Below are 19,722 nucleotides of genomic sequence, written 5' to 3'. Positions count from 1 at the left end.
TCATTTGGTATGTTGTAACCCTGGACAAAAAAACTGGATCCAAAAAACCAAACCGAAACCGAAACCGCATCGAAATCATAAAATATCCGAATGGTTCTTATATTTTTATATCTAGAAAACCGGAATCGAACCGAAAACCGAATGGATATCTGAATACCCGAAAAATTAAGTTTAACCTTTCTACTATAAGGTAAAATCTCATCAATACCACTCTAACCTGAATTGGATAGGAAGGGTGAGAACATTGTTACCACGATATCACATTATCTTTTATCTACTCTTTTATATTATAAATATATTATGATATTTTTATATTAAAATAGAGTAAATACTTATAAAATTGACATCTTAAAAACTCGAACTTTGTTTGGATTGACGATTATGTAAGTATGTAACCAATAACTCGAACTTTGTTTAAATTAACATGTTAGCTAAAATATTATATATATATATATATATATATATATATATAGATTCATATATTAAACGGATATCCGAAACCGACCCGAAAGCGAAGCAGAATCAAACCGAAATCTCATAAGTACCGATTGGGTATAGTAATGATATATCCGATATACCCGAAACCAAACCGAACACCCGAATACCCATGGCTAGTGTGATAGATGTTACGTGGCGGATGTTGTCTTTAGAAAACATGTTTACTGATTATACAATCACACATAATTTTTTTTCTTCATATTTTAGCTTTACTAGTAAAATATTATGAATCACTTCCTAATAAATTATTTATCTTTCCATTATTCCAACTCAACCATATTTATCTGTAGAATTTGTGTGACCTAAAATATTATTCACTTTGTTAATATAGATGTCAAATCAATTGTGTTAAGTCTTTCATATAAACCAGGATGTTACATAATTACATTTTCATAATAAACTATTAGACACGTAAACACTTCTATTTGTACATGTTCTGTGTTTGCACTGCTTGTCTTCATAAAATGAATAAATATTTCATATCTACAAAACTTAAAAATAATTAGCAAACAAAATTGTAAACTACCATCATTTGGCATAACGGTCTCTTTGCTTCATTTTTGCTTTTTTTTTGACATTGCAAAATTATTTTATTTTTCAATAAGATTTAATCAGTGAATCTAGACCAGAATTAAACAATCAACATAAATCCCGATGAAAAATATGTGCAATCTTGGCTTACGAATCAGAAGCCCGGTTTTTCGCTTTTGAATTGTAGAAAATCTTGAAGTCTTGAAATATTTCTTATAAAAATACTATGTCCAAGTGAGAGTTTCAAGTTAAAGAGACACGCATCTTTCTTTGTTTCACAGTCTTAATAATTGCTTATTTCCTGACTTATCTTTCCAAATCTAACCATATCAACTGTACCGTGAATCAGAAGTCAACAATTCATCTACCAATCAGATACCATGTAAACATAAAGCTTGGAATGTGGTTGGTGTTGTGAGTGAGCGTCTTCTGAGATTCTTTTACTCACATAATCACATCAAACCATTCTCAAGATTCATCCTCTTCATGTATTATCAGTTCAAATGGGTCTTTTGTGATTTTTCTAAACATTGATCATTATAACTTTTTAGAGATAATAGATTATTCATGAATAAAAAATTATTGGACACGAAAGAATTAACGAGAGAGAGAGTCAACATTCTAAAGATAGGTGGACATTTGAAAATTGCACAGATTGATGAGGTCCTCTACGGACTGAAGGAAACAAAAAGATTGATCGGCAAAAAGTCTCTGGACAACCATTCTTTTATTTCTAAAATTGTTTTGTATAGTAATCATACTTTGATTTTAAAAAATGAATCTAGAGTAGAAAAGTTAGAAAAAAAAGTATCTTAACTCTACAAATTCATTTTTCTAGAGCTTTTATTTAATGTTTTCATCTTTGAAAATATTTCTACCGCAAAAAAGTTTAAATCCACAGCCAAAATACTTGCTGCATAATTTCTAAAGCATAAAATAAAGAGAAATTAGCATGCATATACAAGACTAACCAGCATATTTGCGGGAAAGGAAAAACCACTTTCTCGCTGATGTGTTTTTTTCTAAATGGCTATAGTACCCCTATGTTAAGCAAAAACACAATATACAACATGTGCCATATCCAAAACTTTATATCTCTATATCACACGTGTTTATATTTGTCAAAAGAAAGAGAGAGAGAGAGAAATTTACTTCCTCAACCACCTATTGTTACAAAATTACCTTGTTTTCTCCGTCATAATCGATACACTCTTTATCTCTCCTCTCCCTCTTTAGGTTTATCAGCTTCTCTTCTTTGCCATATCCATCACACCATTACTTCTGTTCAAACTCCATCACACCATTACTTCTGTTCAAACTCGCCGTCACACAGTTAACTCACCTCAGCTCAAGCTCACCGTCACGGCGTCACTTCACATTTGCTCAGCTCGCCTTCATTTCAGTTAATGGAGAGGATAAAGATCCATGATGCTATATTGGAGGGTAAGAACAAGAGAAGAGAGAAGGAATAAAAAATGAGAGTCACTCCATGCACACAAACCAGGAGGTCCCAGGCACATTTTAAACAACTCTGCATGCAGACGAAATCGATGTCATAAAGAGATCATCCTTTTGGGAAGTTTTTTGAGCTTGCTGACCAGCCAAACTTTCATATTCATCTTAGGTCCAATTTTCAGCTTGTGATTTCGACCTTGAAGGATCAATGGAAAACATCGAGTGATGAAGTTATAAAAAGTTGCATACTCTCGATATAATATTTTAGTTATCCGGATATTCAAAGATATATATGTATACTAGAAAACTTAGCCATATTTTAAATTTATGGCTATATGTTTAGCTAGTTACACATTTGTGTAGATTACCATACTTATTATAAAGTAAAATGATATGATATATGTTGAATAACCATCAACTATTAGGAATAACTGACAACTAAATTAAATAACCAGTAACTATTTAAAATAACGAATGATTGGCATGTTTATAGATATATCAATATAGACACATATGTGCTACGTTATTATACACAAAAATATAACCAACCACTACCTTAAATTAACCATCAACTATTAGAAATAACGAACACTAACTTAAATAACCAGTAAATATTGTCTCATAAGTTATAGTCTATCAGAATATATGGTATTTCAAATCTAGATATCAGTTAACATATAAAATATCCATACTAATCATTATATAACCAGCTAATTTACTAATTGTGCAACCTAGACCCTGTTATACGCAAATATCGAGATAACTAATATATATCACCGGCTATTTCAAAAATTTCATCATTAATTAGTAAATATTACCGGCTAACTATAGTAATGTCGAGACTCGAGATAATTAGTATATCTTACCGGCTAACTATAAAAAAAAAGTCAAGTAAAATCTTAACCGGCTAACCAACCATTTTAATCATATGTATTGTGATTTGTTAATGAGTTAGTTTTATGTTTAGCCGAACATGTAAATCTAATAATATGTTTTGTGATTTATTAGAGAGTTATTTTTTTTCTTATCTGAATCGATACAAAATAACAACCATCAACTGATCAAATAGCCGGTAAATATACAATAAATACCAGCTAAAATTGTAAAATATCTAGCATTATTCAAAATAAAATCAAGAAAAATAAACACAAAACATATATCGTTTTAGCCAGCTAAACATACATATACAGTATCTCTATTTTTTCTAAACAAGAATCATCAAATGGAATGAACTATAAGACATGGATTTCTTTCGTTCTTTTTACGAGCACACAAGCTCAACTTGCTTCAGTCTTTCGTTGAGTAGTGTCTTTATGGTTTAAAAAAAAATTCTTCACTCCAATCACACACACAACACCGTATCAGAAGACCCTGTTTCAAAAAGCCATAAAAGAAAAATGAAGATGAGAACCTTGCAGACTTCAGTCGCGCCAATCTAGCTCGTCTCAGTCAATTCTTTGGTCACCGTTCGCCGCCGTCCCAGTAACTCTATTACTCCACGCGAATATCATGACCGCTAACTCTGGTTTTTTAAACCTTGCAAAGTTGACCACCACCAGCATAATGTCCGTAATCCTCTGGTAGTGCTGTAAGGAAGAATTCATCTTCTTTCTTTTTTTTTATTACTTTCTTCGCACGGCCGCCGCTGCGCCAAAACTCTATCTTCTATTCATCACCCCTACCATGAATGATAGCTTGTATCTCTTGGCTCGAATCGAAACTCCAAACGAATCCTATAACTAGATATATATTAATCAAAGTTTTCTCTTTTATCTCTCTATCGTTTCCATTTCTCTCTCAACACATAAAATTCAAAGTAAAGAGTAAAGTAGCAGAGAAAAAGCATCGACTTGTTTTTTATTTAACTCTCTTTCAAAGGCTTATAGGATTATTGATGTCTTTTTGTTTTATTTCTCTTTCCACCTTTTTGCTGTTTTTCATATTTGCAAATTATCAAATTATTTAGTAATTTCAGTGCAAATGGCTCTAAAATAAAACCTATCATCTCCAACACTCCATTGGGCTTTGTAGTTCTCGCTATATGGGCCGTGCTAAACGAATATATAGGCAAGCCCATTATTGTTTTGAAGCACAGTCTTTGTGGTTCAAAATGATTTATATATCTTTCATCAAAAGTTTTCGAATAATTTTAAATTTTTGTTTTAAACTATTTTCTTTCCCACAAGAAATCAATCTATCACCGGAAGGAAACAAAGCTGGTGGAGAAATGTCGATGGGAAGCGAGTCGACATGGGTGGGGAAGAAACCGATCCGGCGCATAGGCGGATTATCTGATGCTCTCTCCATCGCCTCCGATCTCGGTTACGCCGTCGCTCCTCCTCCGTCTCAGGTAACTTTTACCAACCGCTTCTCCGACTCACTAGCTCTTTAAGTTAAATCTCACCAGTATCTGAATTAGGGTTCTGATTAGCTCTGAGTAGTATCTACTATGGATGTTTGCTGTTAGATTAACATAGATCTGTAATTGATATAGTATTTGAATCTAGACGAATCGTTGTATGATCTGTTCAGTGAGTTACATTTGTGATCATTCATATTGATATGATTCAGCTGCTTTCAGTCAACAATTTGGTAACGCTGAGCTGTGCTCAATCTGTTTTACACTGCAGGAAGAGTTACAAAGCTTGGCGTCTTCAAATGGCGAAAGAGGCGATGATTTGGTAAAGGTTTTGAGAGAGTTATCTTCTGTTCAGAGAAAAATTGCAGACTTGCAGGTCGAGCTTCAAGGGAGGAAGGTAAGGTACCTTTTTTTTCTTTCTAAGGGTTTGTTTCTCTTTTCAAAGTTGAATAAGATAATGGATTATAAAGTTCGAATTGCCTGATAGTTTTATGATTACTTTTTTTTATTATTATATCTGTAACATGGTTTTCTCAATGCTTTTGTATCTAACTTCTTTGTTGTTGGGTTTTAGGATGATAAGAATGTGGCTCATTTGATTCATGTGACTGAAATGCAAAAGAAAATCGAGACTTTGTCAAGAATTACTCAAATACTGAAAGATGTTATACAAAATAAGGTACATACAGGATTTCTCCGTTTACCTCTAAAAAAGTTTTATCTTTTTATGGAAAAAAAGACTCTATCAAGGCTCCAGTTTCATTTATCCCTCTTTCTGCATCTAAGTTAAAGTGATGAACCTTGTAGACACTTTCCGTCATTTCATCCATTTTCCCACCTCTAGATGAAGTCTCTTACATCATGTGTCTACTTATATGGCAGGATCGCATCATTGCTCGTCTCCAACAACCTTATTCACTAGATTGCATTCCAGTTGAAGCAGAATATCAGGTGAGTCATATCATTTTATATTATTTGCGACCAACTAAACCTTCTTGCTCTAACTATCCTGAACTTGATTTGTATCTGGAGTTGCACAACTGGAAAAATAAAATGATTAGCCTAATAATAGCTATGTTTTTTTTTTTCAGAAACAATTTTCAGAGTTGCTAATGAGAGCGGCCAGTGATTATGGCGCCCTAACAGCATCAGTGTCTGATTTTCAGTGGAGCCAAAACTTTAAAGAACCTCCTTCAGTCTGGGGGGTATGGTTTTGGTCTCTTTTACATGCATCTTTGTTTCAACTTACATCTTTTCATACATAAGTCCTCATGTTTAGTTGTATATATTTGTTCATTATTCATAGAATTTATTGCAGAAGGGTTTGTTCTGAAACCTAGTATCATCAAATTAGGTTTCTCTGTTATTATTCTCTTTGCATCAAGAAAGAGATTGTCAATTTTATGGAATGTGTTGGTGGTTAGTTGACTTATGGAATGTGTTTGATCATGCTTCATTATATGATTTCAACCGCTTTAAAATTATTTTCCTCCAGGAAATGCTGCGTCCAATACCGGTGGCACTAGCGTCATGCACGAGATTCTTTGAGGCCATGTCTGCGATGAGAGAATCATTTGCGACTCTTCAAGACCTTCGAGTGGGTAACTCTGCAGCTTCTTTACCAACAACCCCAGGAGGTGACGAATTGTCACAAAGAGACTCAGATTGTGTGACTCCAACAGGTTCGAGCTTCGACGACTTGGCTGTTTAGACCACAAGGAGACGAATACATGATCAAAATGAAGAAGTAAAGAAGAAGAAGATAATGACAGTAGGAGACTTTCTTGGCCTCCTTCGGTTAAGAAGAGTAGCGTTTGATTGGGTGACGTGCTTTTAACATGGACTGTGTTTTTGTTTTAGCAACATCGGTGGCCTTCATGGACACATCTTACAGTTCTTAATGTGTAACTATTATTATCAGATGATCATTGCGCCAATATGTTTTTCCTCCCTAACCTTTAATATGAAAAAATGGCTTACACAGCTAAAATGGATTACTTGCTTTTTCCTTTTCCTTTTACCGCCTTCTTTCTATTATTCTTGATGTCTCCTCCTCCTCCAATGCCTTTGGACAAATTGGACTTGTTCGTGTTCTTACCGTAATTGTTATATCCGTCATTACTTCTTGCAGAACCAAAACGTAGCAAATCCTTAACATCAAGAACACCACCCCTGAAATTCCCGAAAGTTGATTTCAAGACTCTCTCCTCTGGCTTACGCTTCTTCTCTGCAGGTTTCTTCCTACTTGTACCACCATATTGTCCAATAATCATATTCTGCACAACACAAAATAGCAGGTGAGAGTGAGACTTGGCTTCCTAATGAGTCCTAGGGTGAGAGAGACTAACCTGTTCCAACATCTTATCTTCTCTTTCTTTCTGTTTCTTCATCTGTACACGTGCTACACTGAGGGGTAGCCTCTGTTTCTTTTCAGGCTATGATAACAACAACAACAAAAAAAAAGATTAGCTATATCGTATAAATTATAACTTCGAGAAGAGCAAATCATGATTAAAACAATCTAACCTTTCCACCAAGTTGAGTGACTTTCTGATTCTCCAATGCTTTATTATCCTTCCATGTCATATGTGAGCTAGCTTTAAGACATTTAAAAGAGCAGGTAAAGGAGAACATAAGACTTTGCATCATCATGTCTGAGTGCTACGCTTGTAATAATAGCAGAGGATTTAAAAAAAAAAACTAACTCAAGCCGACACAAGTTCATCACTGTCCCTTTATATCATAATGCTAAAAGTTAATGTGGAGCAAAAGAGAGTAGTGTTACCAAAGAGCTGAACATCTTTCATGATCTTTGTAAGGCTCAGGTCAGGATCATCAACGGCATCCACCATGCCTTGTTTTTTCTTCACCATTGCTTTGCGATTAAACATGTTTGGATCTGAAGTTCCTCACTCCTGAAACAGATGTATATTAGAAATCAGACAAGAACATTCCATTGTTTTAACACCTAGAACCCTTAGTTAAAAATCATTAGCAGCATCCATATAGATTCAATATGCATGCATCAATGCTCTTCCTACAACTACGAAAAAATCTTTAAGATCTCATTCCTAACCGCAAGTTCCCGATCAAATCAACACAGTGATAGGTACTTACTGGAAAAAGCAACGGCGACGAAGAGCAATAGAGGTTAGTCTCTTATACCTGCACTGTCGCCGAAAGAAAACAATTATCTACTTCTAAACAAATTTTTTTCGCGTTTTATTTTCTGTGTGATTATAAATTTATACATGTAGTTTAAATTAACAAATTGCGGGGATAGCTCAGTTGGGAGAGCGTCAGACTGAAGATCTGAAGGTCGCGTGTTCGATCCACGCTCACCGCATTAATCTTTTTAACTTTCTAGCAACTATTTAATGGGCTTAGGCTTTTTCCCCGCAACTGGTTAATGGGCTTGGACCTGTTTTAAAATGATTAAAACCAGGCTGTTTGTATATAAGAAGAATTTTGAAAACTAATAATGGCTTTACATTTTACACTTTCCTATTTGGAAACCACTGTGAAGGTGTTTTTGAATTTTTCGGGTTATATATTATATGTAAAAAAATTAAATGTCATATGATTAAACTTCAATAAATCAATTAATATTTTTTTGATGATCCTGATATCCGGATATTTTTGAAAATAATCTGACTAATGTCTAATGACCGTCCATTGGAGTTAAATCTGTAAGTCTCCCGAAAGCATCCAGATGTTTTTAAAAATGATCTAACTAACGTTTAATGACCGTTTACGGAAATTAAATCTACTAACCCGCGAAAGACATCAAAGAAAATCATATTTTTCATTTCATTTTAATCGACACTGACCAGGATTCGAACTTAAATGGTAGAATTTACAACCGTAAACCATTTACCACCACACCACAAAAGCCCTGTTAAAATCAAGTAATATTGGATCAAAATAAATTGAAATTCTCAACTAAAGTTGATATGGATTGTCATAGGAATATATATAAAAAGTATATCTTACACAGATTTATAATTTACTTCTGTGAAGAACCCTATAATTTCATATGATTAAAACGTCAATAAATTCTTTTATATTTTAAATCAAGTAGTGTTGGACCAAAATAAAATGAAAGATCAAAAGTTGATATGGTTGTCATGGGAATATTTAAAAATGTATTTCTACATAGATTTATAAATTACATTGAGTGGAAAACCCTAATAAAAATAAATATGGGTCTATAAATTAAGTTAAATTAAAATTCATTAACTCGTATATTCTAAATCCAATATTTTCTAATGTAGAGTAGAGCAGAAGAGTGTGATCTTTAGAACACCAAACTCAAACTAATAATTTTCCATTTTGGTTTCATTTCTTCTGTTAGAAATTCTTTCATAAACTCGAAAAACAGAAAAGCATATGTACTTGCTTGAATAAGCACATGTACTTGCTTATATAAGGAAACTAGCTAGTTTGCGTACAACACGACGAAGGATAAAGTTAACATTTTCAAACCAACCGATCTCTAAAAGTACAAACACCATGCATGCATAAGTGTTTATATAAGTGTTTATATGAAGTTCCTTGGCTAAATTGTCCATCATGCCATTTGATTTGGTAAATTCGTTTCAGGGTTTGGGTATAAATGTGAATTCGTACGAGGGTTTTTATTTGAAGAAAATATACGGTAGTTATCCACTAAAATGAAGTAAAGTTTTAGCATGATATTATGTTGAACATTTTATTAACATACAAAACATAGATATCTCTTAGAATTCATGCTATTCAGACAATAACACGTCAATGAACCTAACTAGTTAACAATATGTTATGTCATATGCAGTTTTGTACATAAGAGTATTGAATAATTTTATAAATAATTTTATTTATTTCAAATACTAATAATAAGAGATATGTAATTAATAACAATTTATATATATTTTCGTTATTTTTTTAATGTCAAAATGATACTTATTTAGAAATAGACAGAAGTATAATCATGAAAATCCTGAGATTCAACACCGATAGTTAGTCTTTGTTTTTCCATTTAATTCTAAAATGAAGAAAAAAATCATTATTTTGTTTTGATGATCACATTATATTGTTAAATTTGTGAGAAAATTCAAATCTTAACGGACCTTTAATGTAATTTAAAGAAAACTAAAACCAACACGCGCTAGCCACGGAAGGACCTTATCCACGCGTTTATTTATATTTATATTCCCAAATGTATATATAGAAATATATCATCAACGTGCTCCGGTGCGGTGGATAAAAACCGACGACCCATGGGGGCGCCATAAACCTCCTCTCCTTATGTACTCCGTCTTCTTCGGCTATCAGTTTGACCATTTTACCCTTCTCTTCCATTCCAAGTAAACCCAAATTCTCTCTTCTCCTCACAAATTTTGAAAATTCTGAAATTTGCTGATTCTCTCCGACACCAACAAAAGTCTCTTGTTTCTTTTTTTATTCGTTTGCTTTCTACATTCATGGTCGTTTAGATTTGTCGCCGCGTGGTTCAATTCCTACGGCGATCTGTTCAATTCTCTCTCTCTCTCTCTCTCTCTCTCTCATTTTTTTCAGTGATCGCGAGGTGGCTGATTCTACGTTTAATTGAAGATTAGAGTGCAATAATCGGGTGTTAAGATGGGGAATAGTGAAGAAACAAAATGTGTTTTCCCCTTGACGAGTCTCCAGATCGGGTAACTTTCTTTCTATATTTGATCACAATTCTTTTCTTTGAATTTTGATTATTCTCTTTTGTAATTTTAAGACATCAATGATTGAGACTCTGCAGCTTCATGTCTTAAGAACATGTGACGACCTGTTTTTTGTTTTCACATGGAGAATATAAGTTTCCCTGTTCCTTGTTTGCCATTTTAAGTTTTGTTTTAGCTATTGTTGTCCTCCTTCCAGACAGAACATGTTTTTGTTTTGGTTCTGATAAACTGTAATAAAGTTTTATCATTTTTTTTTTCTTTTCATAACCTTGATTTTAAATTGAAATTTGAATGTCCTGTAGATATCTGATACCTGGCTTTTATGTTTCTATACTGAGCCTGAAGTAGTATCAATTCTTGGTGTTATTGTCTTAAACATCTACCTTGCAAAGGTTTATTGTAGTTGAAGCACTTTGCTGCCAGCAGTTCTCTTGTTTCATGATATTTGCATGTTGTTCTCTGCTTATCTGGTTTCAGAGACATGCAATCATATATTTCTGACCTCAGCATATTCATGGGGAATAAAAGTAAAAAAACGTACATATTTGTGGACAACCAGCCATGGTCTAATCCCGGCATCCGATCTGCTCACTTATGGCAGATAGTGGTTACAAATGTTGGTACAAGATATCCTCAATTACATATCTCTTTGGTGAAAGATATGTTGAAGTGACCCATCTATCTTTTTTTTTTTGCAGTATAGACGCTCCCCTTTTGCAAACAAAGGTCGAGAGGAGAAGAAAAAGCAGGAGGATGGGGATGCAGAGGAGGAGAAGAAGATAACTAAAGAGGCGTGTTCCCAGCAAAACAATAAGAAAACGGATAATGTTAAGAAATGGTACTCCTTGATCGATGCGACAACGTTTTCTAAGAAGAAACTACCTGCAAAGAAACTGGACGAGACCTTCTACGGTTTCATCGTGTTTGAAGTTGAATGGGCCAATGTGAGGGGTATCAGTTACTTTAATGAGCTACAGGTAAACTCCTCCTTGCATTTGTGCACTTTTTTTTTTGGGTCAGGTTGACATTTGTTTCTTATATATATATTTATGCAGATAGACACTTCTCTTGCTATAGAAGCTAAGTTGATGCGAAGGTGGGAGTTTGAGAGTATCGATCACGCTGTAACAAACATGTCTCAATGGTTCTCTGGATCAAAACCTGAAGGATCTTGCTTAATGGAATATCTTGATCCATCCAAAGGTATATTATCTGTTACTTTTTTTCTCATAATGGTATCTTGATAATGATTTTGCTTATACGGTGGTATTGTAACTGTTTTCAGGAGAGGTTTTTCATGACGCTTCAGTAAATTTCTCAAATTTTGATGATGAAGTGGAAACTGACTCTCCTTGCTGTTCAAGAAGTGTCTTCAGCGTTGACCATTCTATTGCAGATTATGATGAAAACGAACCCCACACACCGCCTCTCACTGGACCATACAAGAGAAGAAGAGTAAGTAAAGCAATCACAAACGGAGATGAAGTTGACTATACGGAGGAAACACCCAAAAGTAAAGATTACTCATTCGACCACTGGGAAAGCCATGTACCTGATGGTGAGACCATCATCGAAGCGACACAGTTCAAAGATGCCCTAGTTCTCGTTAGGTTTGGTGACCGTGACCTCCCCTTCAAATTGCGAGAGGTTATAATGTCCGACATACGCTTGCTCACTCTACTCGAAGCTGGCCTCCCTTCTTGGGTCTTGTTTCTTCAGTCTTACCCTTGCTTGTGCCATCTTTACCGTCCCTGGATGTGTCTTCTCGCCAGAGCACTGTACGTGATGATATCAGTCATCACCGTTGTGATTGGCTTCTACGACCTGTACAAAAACGTCCCTGTCCTAAAAGCCACCGCCTCACGTCTCTGCGGACCGCTCTTCGATTGGGTTGAAACATGGGACATGGTGTCACGGATAAAGTACCTGGGAACGATGTTGTTTCTCCACAACGTTCAGAAAGCTGTCAGGTGGGGTCTGACGATGGCGCGTGGGATGCAGTCGTTCTTCTCTGTACTCGTGATGCCTCTGGTTAACCCTCTTTTAGAGGTTCTTGGTTTGCTCCTGCCGGTATGGAACTCGCTTGCGGAGACAGTGTTGAGCTTGGTTTCAGTTGTTTGGTTAGTGATCGAGTGTGGTTGCAATCTCGTTGGTGATGTAGTAGAAGTGGTGCTTTTGCCTATTTGGTTGATCGTCACAGTAGTTTGTAACATCAGTAAGTGAAACAACCATTCACATTAGCATCACTTTTCTGATCAAAATCCTAATTTTTTTTTTTCTAATGGTTTGCAGTAAATACTGTGTTGCTGCCTCTGTTTTGGATCTTATGGGAAGTGTTATATGCACCGATCAGGGTGGTGGTTGCATTGTCCAACGGTTTAGCTTTATCCTTCTCATACATATTCGATGTCGTCGGAGACTTGTGGAGGTACATGAGCAGCTTAGTGCAGTTTGCATCAGATTCTCAAGCAGCTGTGAAGACTTATGAAGTTTCCATGTGGCGTACGCTTTGGAACGACCTGTTTTCTCATGTCAGTAAACCAATGCCAAAGTACAATTAAAAGAATCTAAATCCTTACAAGTACTAAATGTGTTTCTTTATGTCTGGATTCAAAATTTTCAGGTTTTCCGTGCAGTCAGGAGTATATTAAACGGATTTGTAGCCTTCTTTGCTGCATGTAACAAACATCGGCTTAGGTAAAGTAGTTTCTTACACACATACACTATATACAATTTGCCATTTGTACATATGTGTTTATTATGGTTTTGAATTTGCAGTATATATAACCACATACAAGACTTTATCAAGAGACTACGTGGACGAACCTTAAGAGCTAGAGACTCAAAACATGATAGGTCTGCGAAGAACCATCAACGTACAGTGAGTTTTCTCTCCATGACATACATTTTGATCTTTTTTTTAATCGAAATTCGTTTTGGCTTTAGCTGCGTTTCTCACACCGGTTTTGATTACTTCCGCAGGGAGATGATACGAGAAGGAAGTTGCACCTTGCATAGAAAGTCACACAAGAATTTTAATTCTCTTTTTTTTTCTTTACCGGGAGTGATAGGTTATCAGTGTATTAAAACCTTGCATAGAAGTCACACTGTGTATATATAGATAGGTTTTACTCACACACTTGAATATGTTTTGTCGCCAGAAAACATGAATCCCTAATCAGCCAAAGGATGATGTATATACACTGCTTACTAATGTATATAATATAAGAATGAAAGGAAACATTTGAACACCTTCACTCGGATTTTTTTTTATTTTTTTTTTGTAACTCTGGTCGTTAATACATGACTGGTCTTAAGAACTATAAATATTTTAAAGTTTAACTTTAATAATTTTCTTTCAATTTTAAAAGCCATAATTTATGAATATTAGCTCTTCAAATTTTGAGTGAAAACAAATGTTTTGCGAGACTAATATCTGAACCAGTCATACGGTCATGTGCCATCGTTTCTCACACTCAGCCGGTCTTCATTTTCAACTAGGTCAGGTCATAATTTTCACGCGATCATTTACACGAGCTTTTATGATCTCGATGAAAAAACTAAATCAAGCTCGTTAACTCAGACTTCCGTACTTATACATCAGTGAACATTTTCAATTTTTATAAAAAAACAAGTATCTATAAATTATATTTATCTAGCTGAATGCTTACAGTGAGTACATATTGATACATTACACTATTAGCATATAAAAGAATCAAAAGAAAAGGAATCTATTCTTTCTTCTTTCAATTATTATAGTTATTGACTGAATAAGGAGAAAAGAGAAACAAAGACTACAACAAGATGAATGCTGATGATATCCCTCCTGTTACTCATGATTGCTCTCCTCCTTTTGTTTATTCCACTATATATGAATAAATACGAAAAAGGCTAAAGGGACTGGCCGATTTGATTGATCAATCAAACCTAAGGACGTTGCTGTTGCTTGCTGTCGCTTCTAACTAGCTACTGGAGCAAGAGAAAGACAGTGGCATCTGCTTGAAGCTCGAAACATCGAATAACTCCATGAACCTTTGATCTGAAACTCTAGCTTTAGCCGCTGCAAATCGCTGGTACTCGTCGAATATCGATGTCAAACACCATTTCTGGAGTTTCCTCATGCACCCAACAAGACACCCAGTCCTATGCTGCAATATCAATCATCATAAACCATTAGATATGATGATTACTCGTCTCTAAGGGGATATAGTTTGCTTTTCAAAATTTTGCATACCTTTCCTCGGTTGCAATGAATCAGAAGTGGATGGTTCTTCTCGTCTGAAAATTTAAAATAAGTTGACATAATGTTTAGAAATAAATTAAAATAAAACATGGTTTTTAACTTCTGTATATCTTTTAGGGCTTCTTTTATATTCGTACCGAGAAGGACTTTAAGTGCTTCACGGATTTTATAATCTGGTATATTTACAAATGGCTCCTGCAAAAAAAATGAGGAAAATGTATATCACACTATCAGTTCCTTAGCAAGTCATTAGTCTAATAAGCAATGCGTTGCACACAAGCCATAGAATTATTCAAATTAGAATGAAACAGTTGGCTATATTCTTGGCTATATTCTTTCTTCTAGACCTAAACTGATCAGAAAGCAGGACTGGTTTGGCTATTTCATCTAGAGTAGTATTGTAAAAGAGCTGTGGAGTATATATACATTATGTCTTCATATGTTAAAAGTTAGGCATGCACAGCCAAAGATACGCACAAGATCATAGGGTCCATCAAAAGCAACCAATTATGAAAACGAAAATGTTTCCTATGAAGATTAGCTACCTAGAGAGTTGTCACACCCAACATAAGGAATCATAGTCAATACAAGGATTTTAACAAGAGAGACACAACATAGAAAATATATGAGTGTAGAATATCCAATACCCTCATAACAATATAATATGAGAAATAGCCACTTTACCTAATTATTAGTCTAAAAGCTTAATTTTAAACACAAGGCTGGGTTTGTGGGAGAGAAAGTACGACAACATCATATTGCCACAAGTATATTTAATTTCAGTTTTTAAAGATGGTATAGATAAAAGAAAAAACTTGCCGCCCCATCACAGGGTTGTTTCAAAAAAAGTAAAATGTATGATTGCTTCTTATGGCTGCGCTAGAAATGTATAAAGTTACAATAAAGGAACCTAGTTAACGACTCTACTCTCAAGTTTTATTGTTACTACCTCCTTTTACCAACATTTCCTTGAAACGAAAATTAAGTCATTTTACCCAAAGATAAGCCACACAAAAACATAGAGCAGCTCAACCTCAGGTAGGTAGGTATTCGATAAACTAAACCATCTATCACTTCCACACTTCCAACTTCGGTTAGATACATACCTACCACCAGTTGATAAGTGGATAGTTTAACCATTAACAAATTTTGCCAAGTCACTTTCTCCTAGTTTTCACCACCAAAACTAAAAAGCTTGAGGTATATTGTCTACTTCAACTACAACTTGTGCTGCCTCAAGAAACACTTTTTTCTTTCTTTTTCTGAAGACTACATAAGATACCATTCATGCGTGCACTTTGCACGCACAACTAACTTGAACCAAGAAAATAGAATCAATAGAAACACACAAAGGAAAGTAAAGACTTTCTAGTAGTGGATCTCTGACAACAATTGTATTAAGCAGCTCAGCATTTTCTTGACGCAGCCCATTATCTAATTTATATATATACAGTTTATAAAGAACCAAGTGGTGGTATTAGTTCCTGAAAGGCAAGAAGACACAAACAGTGGGACCATGAAGTAAATGGTTACGGACGGAGCCAAGAAAGCATCCATCGAAAAAAGCATTAAAAGTGGTGTACGCTTTTCTTCGAAGGTCATATACAAAAATATGGATTAGAATAATCTCTTAAAAGGGTGAAGACCAAGACAAAAATCAACATATGGAATGCCATCTTTCTAGTCTAAATCATAAGTAACATGACAAAGATAATGACCACTCTGAAGTAACACATGAAACTAAGTGAGAAGGCAGTTAAGCAATTCAAACTGTGATTAGAAACCAACTTCCATATAGTATTCAGATTAATACCGAAGTTTTTGAATTTGCATTTGTATAGGAACCCTCTTTCTGATGCTTAGAGTTCCAAAGATGCAACCAAACCTCGTTCTCTAATCCTGGGGAACACTGCACATCTTTTGAGATATAATATTCATTTCCTCTACAATATTCAGGCTTTAGACAACAATTAGAATTACAAAGCAAGACAATGATCAAGCAAATATAGATGGACATTTAGTAGCAAGAGAGTGTCAGTATAAAATAAATTAAAATAAAAAGCAAAAGAAGACACAAACCTTGTAGCCTTTAATGCCAAACTGGAAAAGCTTAATTCCATTAGATTTGAGGAACTGCATGTTGTTCTCAGGATACGCCTCTGGACACAGAGATCTTTCACACAAACAAGAAAAAGACAAAAACCGTAAAAATCAAAAATTAATTATGATATTTTCTATATAGAAGATACACTCAACTAATCTAAATACTAACATGATTGAGCGAAGACCAAGAGTCTTGAGGAATGAGAAGTTAGACACGTCCGGGAATCCAGACCGGAAGATACCGTTGTGGACCATCGAGAAGTTCAAGGGAGGAATCAAGTTAAGTTCGTCGGCGGAAACCTCTACCAATGGTGTAGCAGAATCACCAGCCGATGGCGGCGGCAGAGATACGTTGCTCTGGTCAACCTTAGCTACTTCGATCATCTGGAAGATCTCGCTTCCATCATCTTCTTCCTCCTCAGCCTTGGTAAACTTGTTCATCGTCTTCTCAATCAGTTTCATCCTCAAAAAGAACAAGCTCTTGATCGGAGATTAGTTCTCTGAAAAGTGTTTGAATCCAAAAAGAAGAAGCTGAAGATCTCTCTTTCACTTGTCTTTGTGATTTCTTGGTTGGTTGGTTTATGGAGAAGTAATGGAGATGGTCGTTATGGATCGGCGACCTTGTTGCTTTATATAGACACGCCATTGTTTGTAGAGAGAGAGAAACTTAAGTTGTGACTTTTTATTAGAGAGAATATGAAAAAGTAAAGAAATATTTGGAGGAGTTTGCCCAAAAAAAAAAAGAAATATTTGGAGGAGATGATGAATGAGACTTATGTTTTCTCGATTATTTAATTTTTAAGGAAATTATAATACATGATGTAAATATTTAACATTACTTTTTCAAGTGAATAAGTATAGTAAAGTTCTACATTTTTATTTGGAGATAGATAATATGACAAAATCGTGCACAAGATAGTTTGAATTTTCGCGTGTATATTATCTTTAGGAGTGTCAAAATGAGTTACAACTCATGAGTTAGTTCAGTTCAGCTCATTTTTTCATGAGTATGATCACTATATTTTAGGCTCATTTAATAAATGAGTTTAATGATCGAGCTTAAAAAAGATCACGAGTTATATGAACGATCGTTAATGAACATGAGCTGACTCATGAGCTCGTTTATTTCTTATGGAAAAAGATAATTTTTATATTTATCATATTTATCTTTAAAACTAAAATATAAAATATACATAAGTAATATAGGAATAAAACTTTTAAAAGTTATCTATATTTTTTCTGAAGAAAGAAAAAAGAGACTATTCTGTTTAGAAATTATCAAAATCTTCTATATAAACCCACGTTAACCATATCATCTCTCTCACAAATTTCATTGATCTCAAATTTGACATATGTCTCCTCTCACTTTGCTTATCGTAACTCAGAACTCACGGTAAGTTATTTATGATTAATTGTTTTATTAAATTTTGAATAATACTATAGAAGTAATTTTATCGATGTTTAATTTAATATAGTTATAATTATTTTGTGTTAGATCACGAGTTAGCTCATTTAACTCATGATCTAGATGATCCGAGTACGAGTTTACATATTGAAGCTCATATAATAAATAAACTGATCTGAGCTAACTCATGAAAGAGCCGAACTTACTATGAGCTGAGCTGAGCGAGCTAACTCATTTTGACACCCCTAATTATCTTACTCGATAGAGCATAGAGCATTAAATTGCTGACAGTAACATATATATATACTTTGAATCTTTGACAAAAGAAAACGTATACAGTGAGACATTAAAAAATTAAATTTGCAATAAAATGTGTAATAAAAAAGGGATGTTGTGGTAATGGTTCGTGGACGTATCTAGGTCAGTTCTATTAGGACCCGACCTGATCATGTCAGTATTCTATTGCTTCTATTGATATCTATGTGCGAGTTTCCTCAATGGATACCTCGTCAAAATATATAGTAACACACTAAACGGTAAGGACTAAAGAGTAAAGATGTATCATTTATTTTGCACAATAAAAAGAATTAACTAGAGCACCGAACTGACCGAAGCGATATTCATATTACTATTATTTTTAAACCGTTATTTCTTATCAGACTATTTTAAATGTTTTATTTGTTTCTTAGCGCTAATTTATCTTTTAGTTTATGTATATATACGATGTAAGATAATAAAGATATCTACGTATATTATGTTAATTTTAAAAAGAAATTGCACTTTGTAGTTTATACACAAAACTTTCTTCCTAGTTAGTTGAATGCTCTAAATCCCATGTGATAGTATCTTGATTGCTAAATACCAAAGTTTACTGTTTTAGACAATTGCCTAATTTTTCTTTTTTAGTATTTTGAGCCAATTGACTCTTTTGAATCTATAATATATATATAGTACCAGCTGTATATTTTATCAGATGCATAGTTGTCTATTTTTGTAAAGTACGTCTTAGTTCAATAAAAACATACACTATCTATTTTTTTTTGGCATACATAAACTGTCTTTTTCATGTACTATGTCTTAGTATATTCTTTTACATAAAATAGTTATGATATATTCATTACTTTGATTCATGTATTCTTACATTTCCAAATTACAATCGTCTCATGTTTTAGTTTAATTCTGCGTAGGTGTTAGTAGCCACAATTTAAAGAATTTATTAGTGTTGTGCTATTTTGTTAAATGTCCTTGATGACTTTTGCTATTTTGTTTTATTTGAGTTTATCGGAGTTTCGAATTATTAAGCATCGTCTTATAAACTGTATTCAGATATTTTTTATGCATAATAAGTTGGATTAAATTTAGGTTTGTACTTGTTTGTTCATCGTTACCATTCGAAGCCTTAGCAGTCATCCGAGTCATTGTGTCATCCACGTCA

At 34.2% G+C, this 19,722-nt stretch overlaps 4 protein-coding genes and 1 non-coding gene across 10 annotated transcripts; 3 read left to right on the top strand and 2 right to left on the bottom strand.

Moving 5' to 3' along the window:
• The first annotated feature begins 4,647 nt into the window (after positions 1–4,647).
• Positions 4,648–6,845, top strand: LOC108835280 (AUGMIN subunit 2). Its single transcript, XM_018608554.2, has 6 exons — positions 4,648–4,834; positions 5,115–5,240; positions 5,418–5,522; positions 5,726–5,794; positions 5,935–6,048; positions 6,339–6,845. Exons 1-6 carry the CDS (start codon positions 4,712–4,714, stop codon positions 6,552–6,554), a joined length of 753 nt encoding a protein of 250 aa, XP_018464056.2. The 5' UTR covers positions 4,648–4,711; the 3' UTR covers positions 6,555–6,845.
• LOC108810700 (uncharacterized) lies at positions 6,732–8,036 on the bottom strand. Of its 2 annotated transcripts, none has more exons than XM_018582793.2 (5): positions 7,961–8,036; positions 7,629–7,758; positions 7,370–7,440; positions 7,192–7,278; positions 6,732–7,119 (listed from the first exon to the last, which is right to left on the bottom strand). In XM_018582793.2, the coding sequence occupies exons 2-5, from the start codon at positions 7,732–7,734 to the stop codon at positions 6,838–6,840; spliced, it is 546 nt and encodes a 181-aa protein (XP_018438295.1). In that variant the 5' UTR covers positions 7,735–7,758; positions 7,961–8,036; the 3' UTR covers positions 6,732–6,837. The 2 variants fall into 2 exon arrangements, with proteins under 2 accessions (XP_018438295.1, XP_056843478.1); XM_056987498.1 differs by lacking the exon at positions 7,961–8,036 and adding an exon at positions 7,920–7,938.
• An 80-nt stretch (positions 8,037–8,116) lies between these two features.
• TRNAF-GAA (transfer RNA phenylalanine (anticodon GAA)) lies at positions 8,117–8,189 on the top strand. Its single transcript has one exon. It is a non-coding gene; the product is annotated as a tRNA-Phe (tRNA).
• Positions 8,190–10,070: 1,881 nt separating this feature from the next.
• LOC108813494 (uncharacterized) lies at positions 10,071–13,789 on the top strand. 4 transcript variants are annotated; one of them, XM_018586064.2, is made up of 10 exons: positions 10,071–10,188; positions 10,400–10,518; positions 11,014–11,152; positions 11,235–11,513; positions 11,592–11,739; positions 11,822–12,751; positions 12,829–13,067; positions 13,160–13,233; positions 13,315–13,417; positions 13,519–13,789. In XM_018586064.2, the coding sequence occupies exons 2-10, from the start codon at positions 10,463–10,465 to the stop codon at positions 13,552–13,554; spliced, it is 2,004 nt and encodes a 667-aa protein (XP_018441566.2). In that variant the 5' UTR covers positions 10,071–10,188; positions 10,400–10,462; the 3' UTR covers positions 13,555–13,789. The 4 variants fall into 4 exon arrangements, with proteins under 4 accessions (XP_018441566.2, XP_056845552.1, XP_056845551.1 ...); XM_056989572.1 differs by lacking the exon at positions 11,014–11,152; XM_056989571.1 differs by having other exon boundaries at positions 10,071–10,518.
• A 382-nt stretch (positions 13,790–14,171) lies between these two features.
• On the bottom strand, positions 14,172–17,580 carry LOC108807005 (tyrosine-protein phosphatase DSP2). Of its 2 annotated transcripts, XM_018579233.2 has the most exons (6): positions 17,052–17,580; positions 16,859–16,952; positions 16,593–16,688; positions 14,917–14,974; positions 14,771–14,814; positions 14,172–14,684 (listed from the first exon to the last, which is right to left on the bottom strand). In XM_018579233.2, the coding sequence occupies exons 1-6, from the start codon at positions 17,342–17,344 to the stop codon at positions 14,499–14,501; spliced, it is 771 nt and encodes a 256-aa protein (XP_018434735.2). In that variant the 5' UTR covers positions 17,345–17,580; the 3' UTR covers positions 14,172–14,498. The 2 variants fall into 2 exon arrangements, with proteins under 2 accessions (XP_018434735.2, XP_018434736.1); XM_018579234.2 differs by lacking the exon at positions 16,593–16,688.
• Positions 17,581–19,722: the final 2,142 nt, after the last annotated feature.

This window comes from Raphanus sativus, chromosome 6 (assembly GCF_000801105.2).
Source record: "Raphanus sativus cultivar WK10039 chromosome 6, ASM80110v3, whole genome shotgun sequence".
Taxonomy (NCBI): Eukaryota; Viridiplantae; Streptophyta; class Magnoliopsida; order Brassicales; family Brassicaceae; genus Raphanus; species Raphanus sativus.
This window is presented reverse-complemented; position numbering and strand designations above follow the sequence as displayed.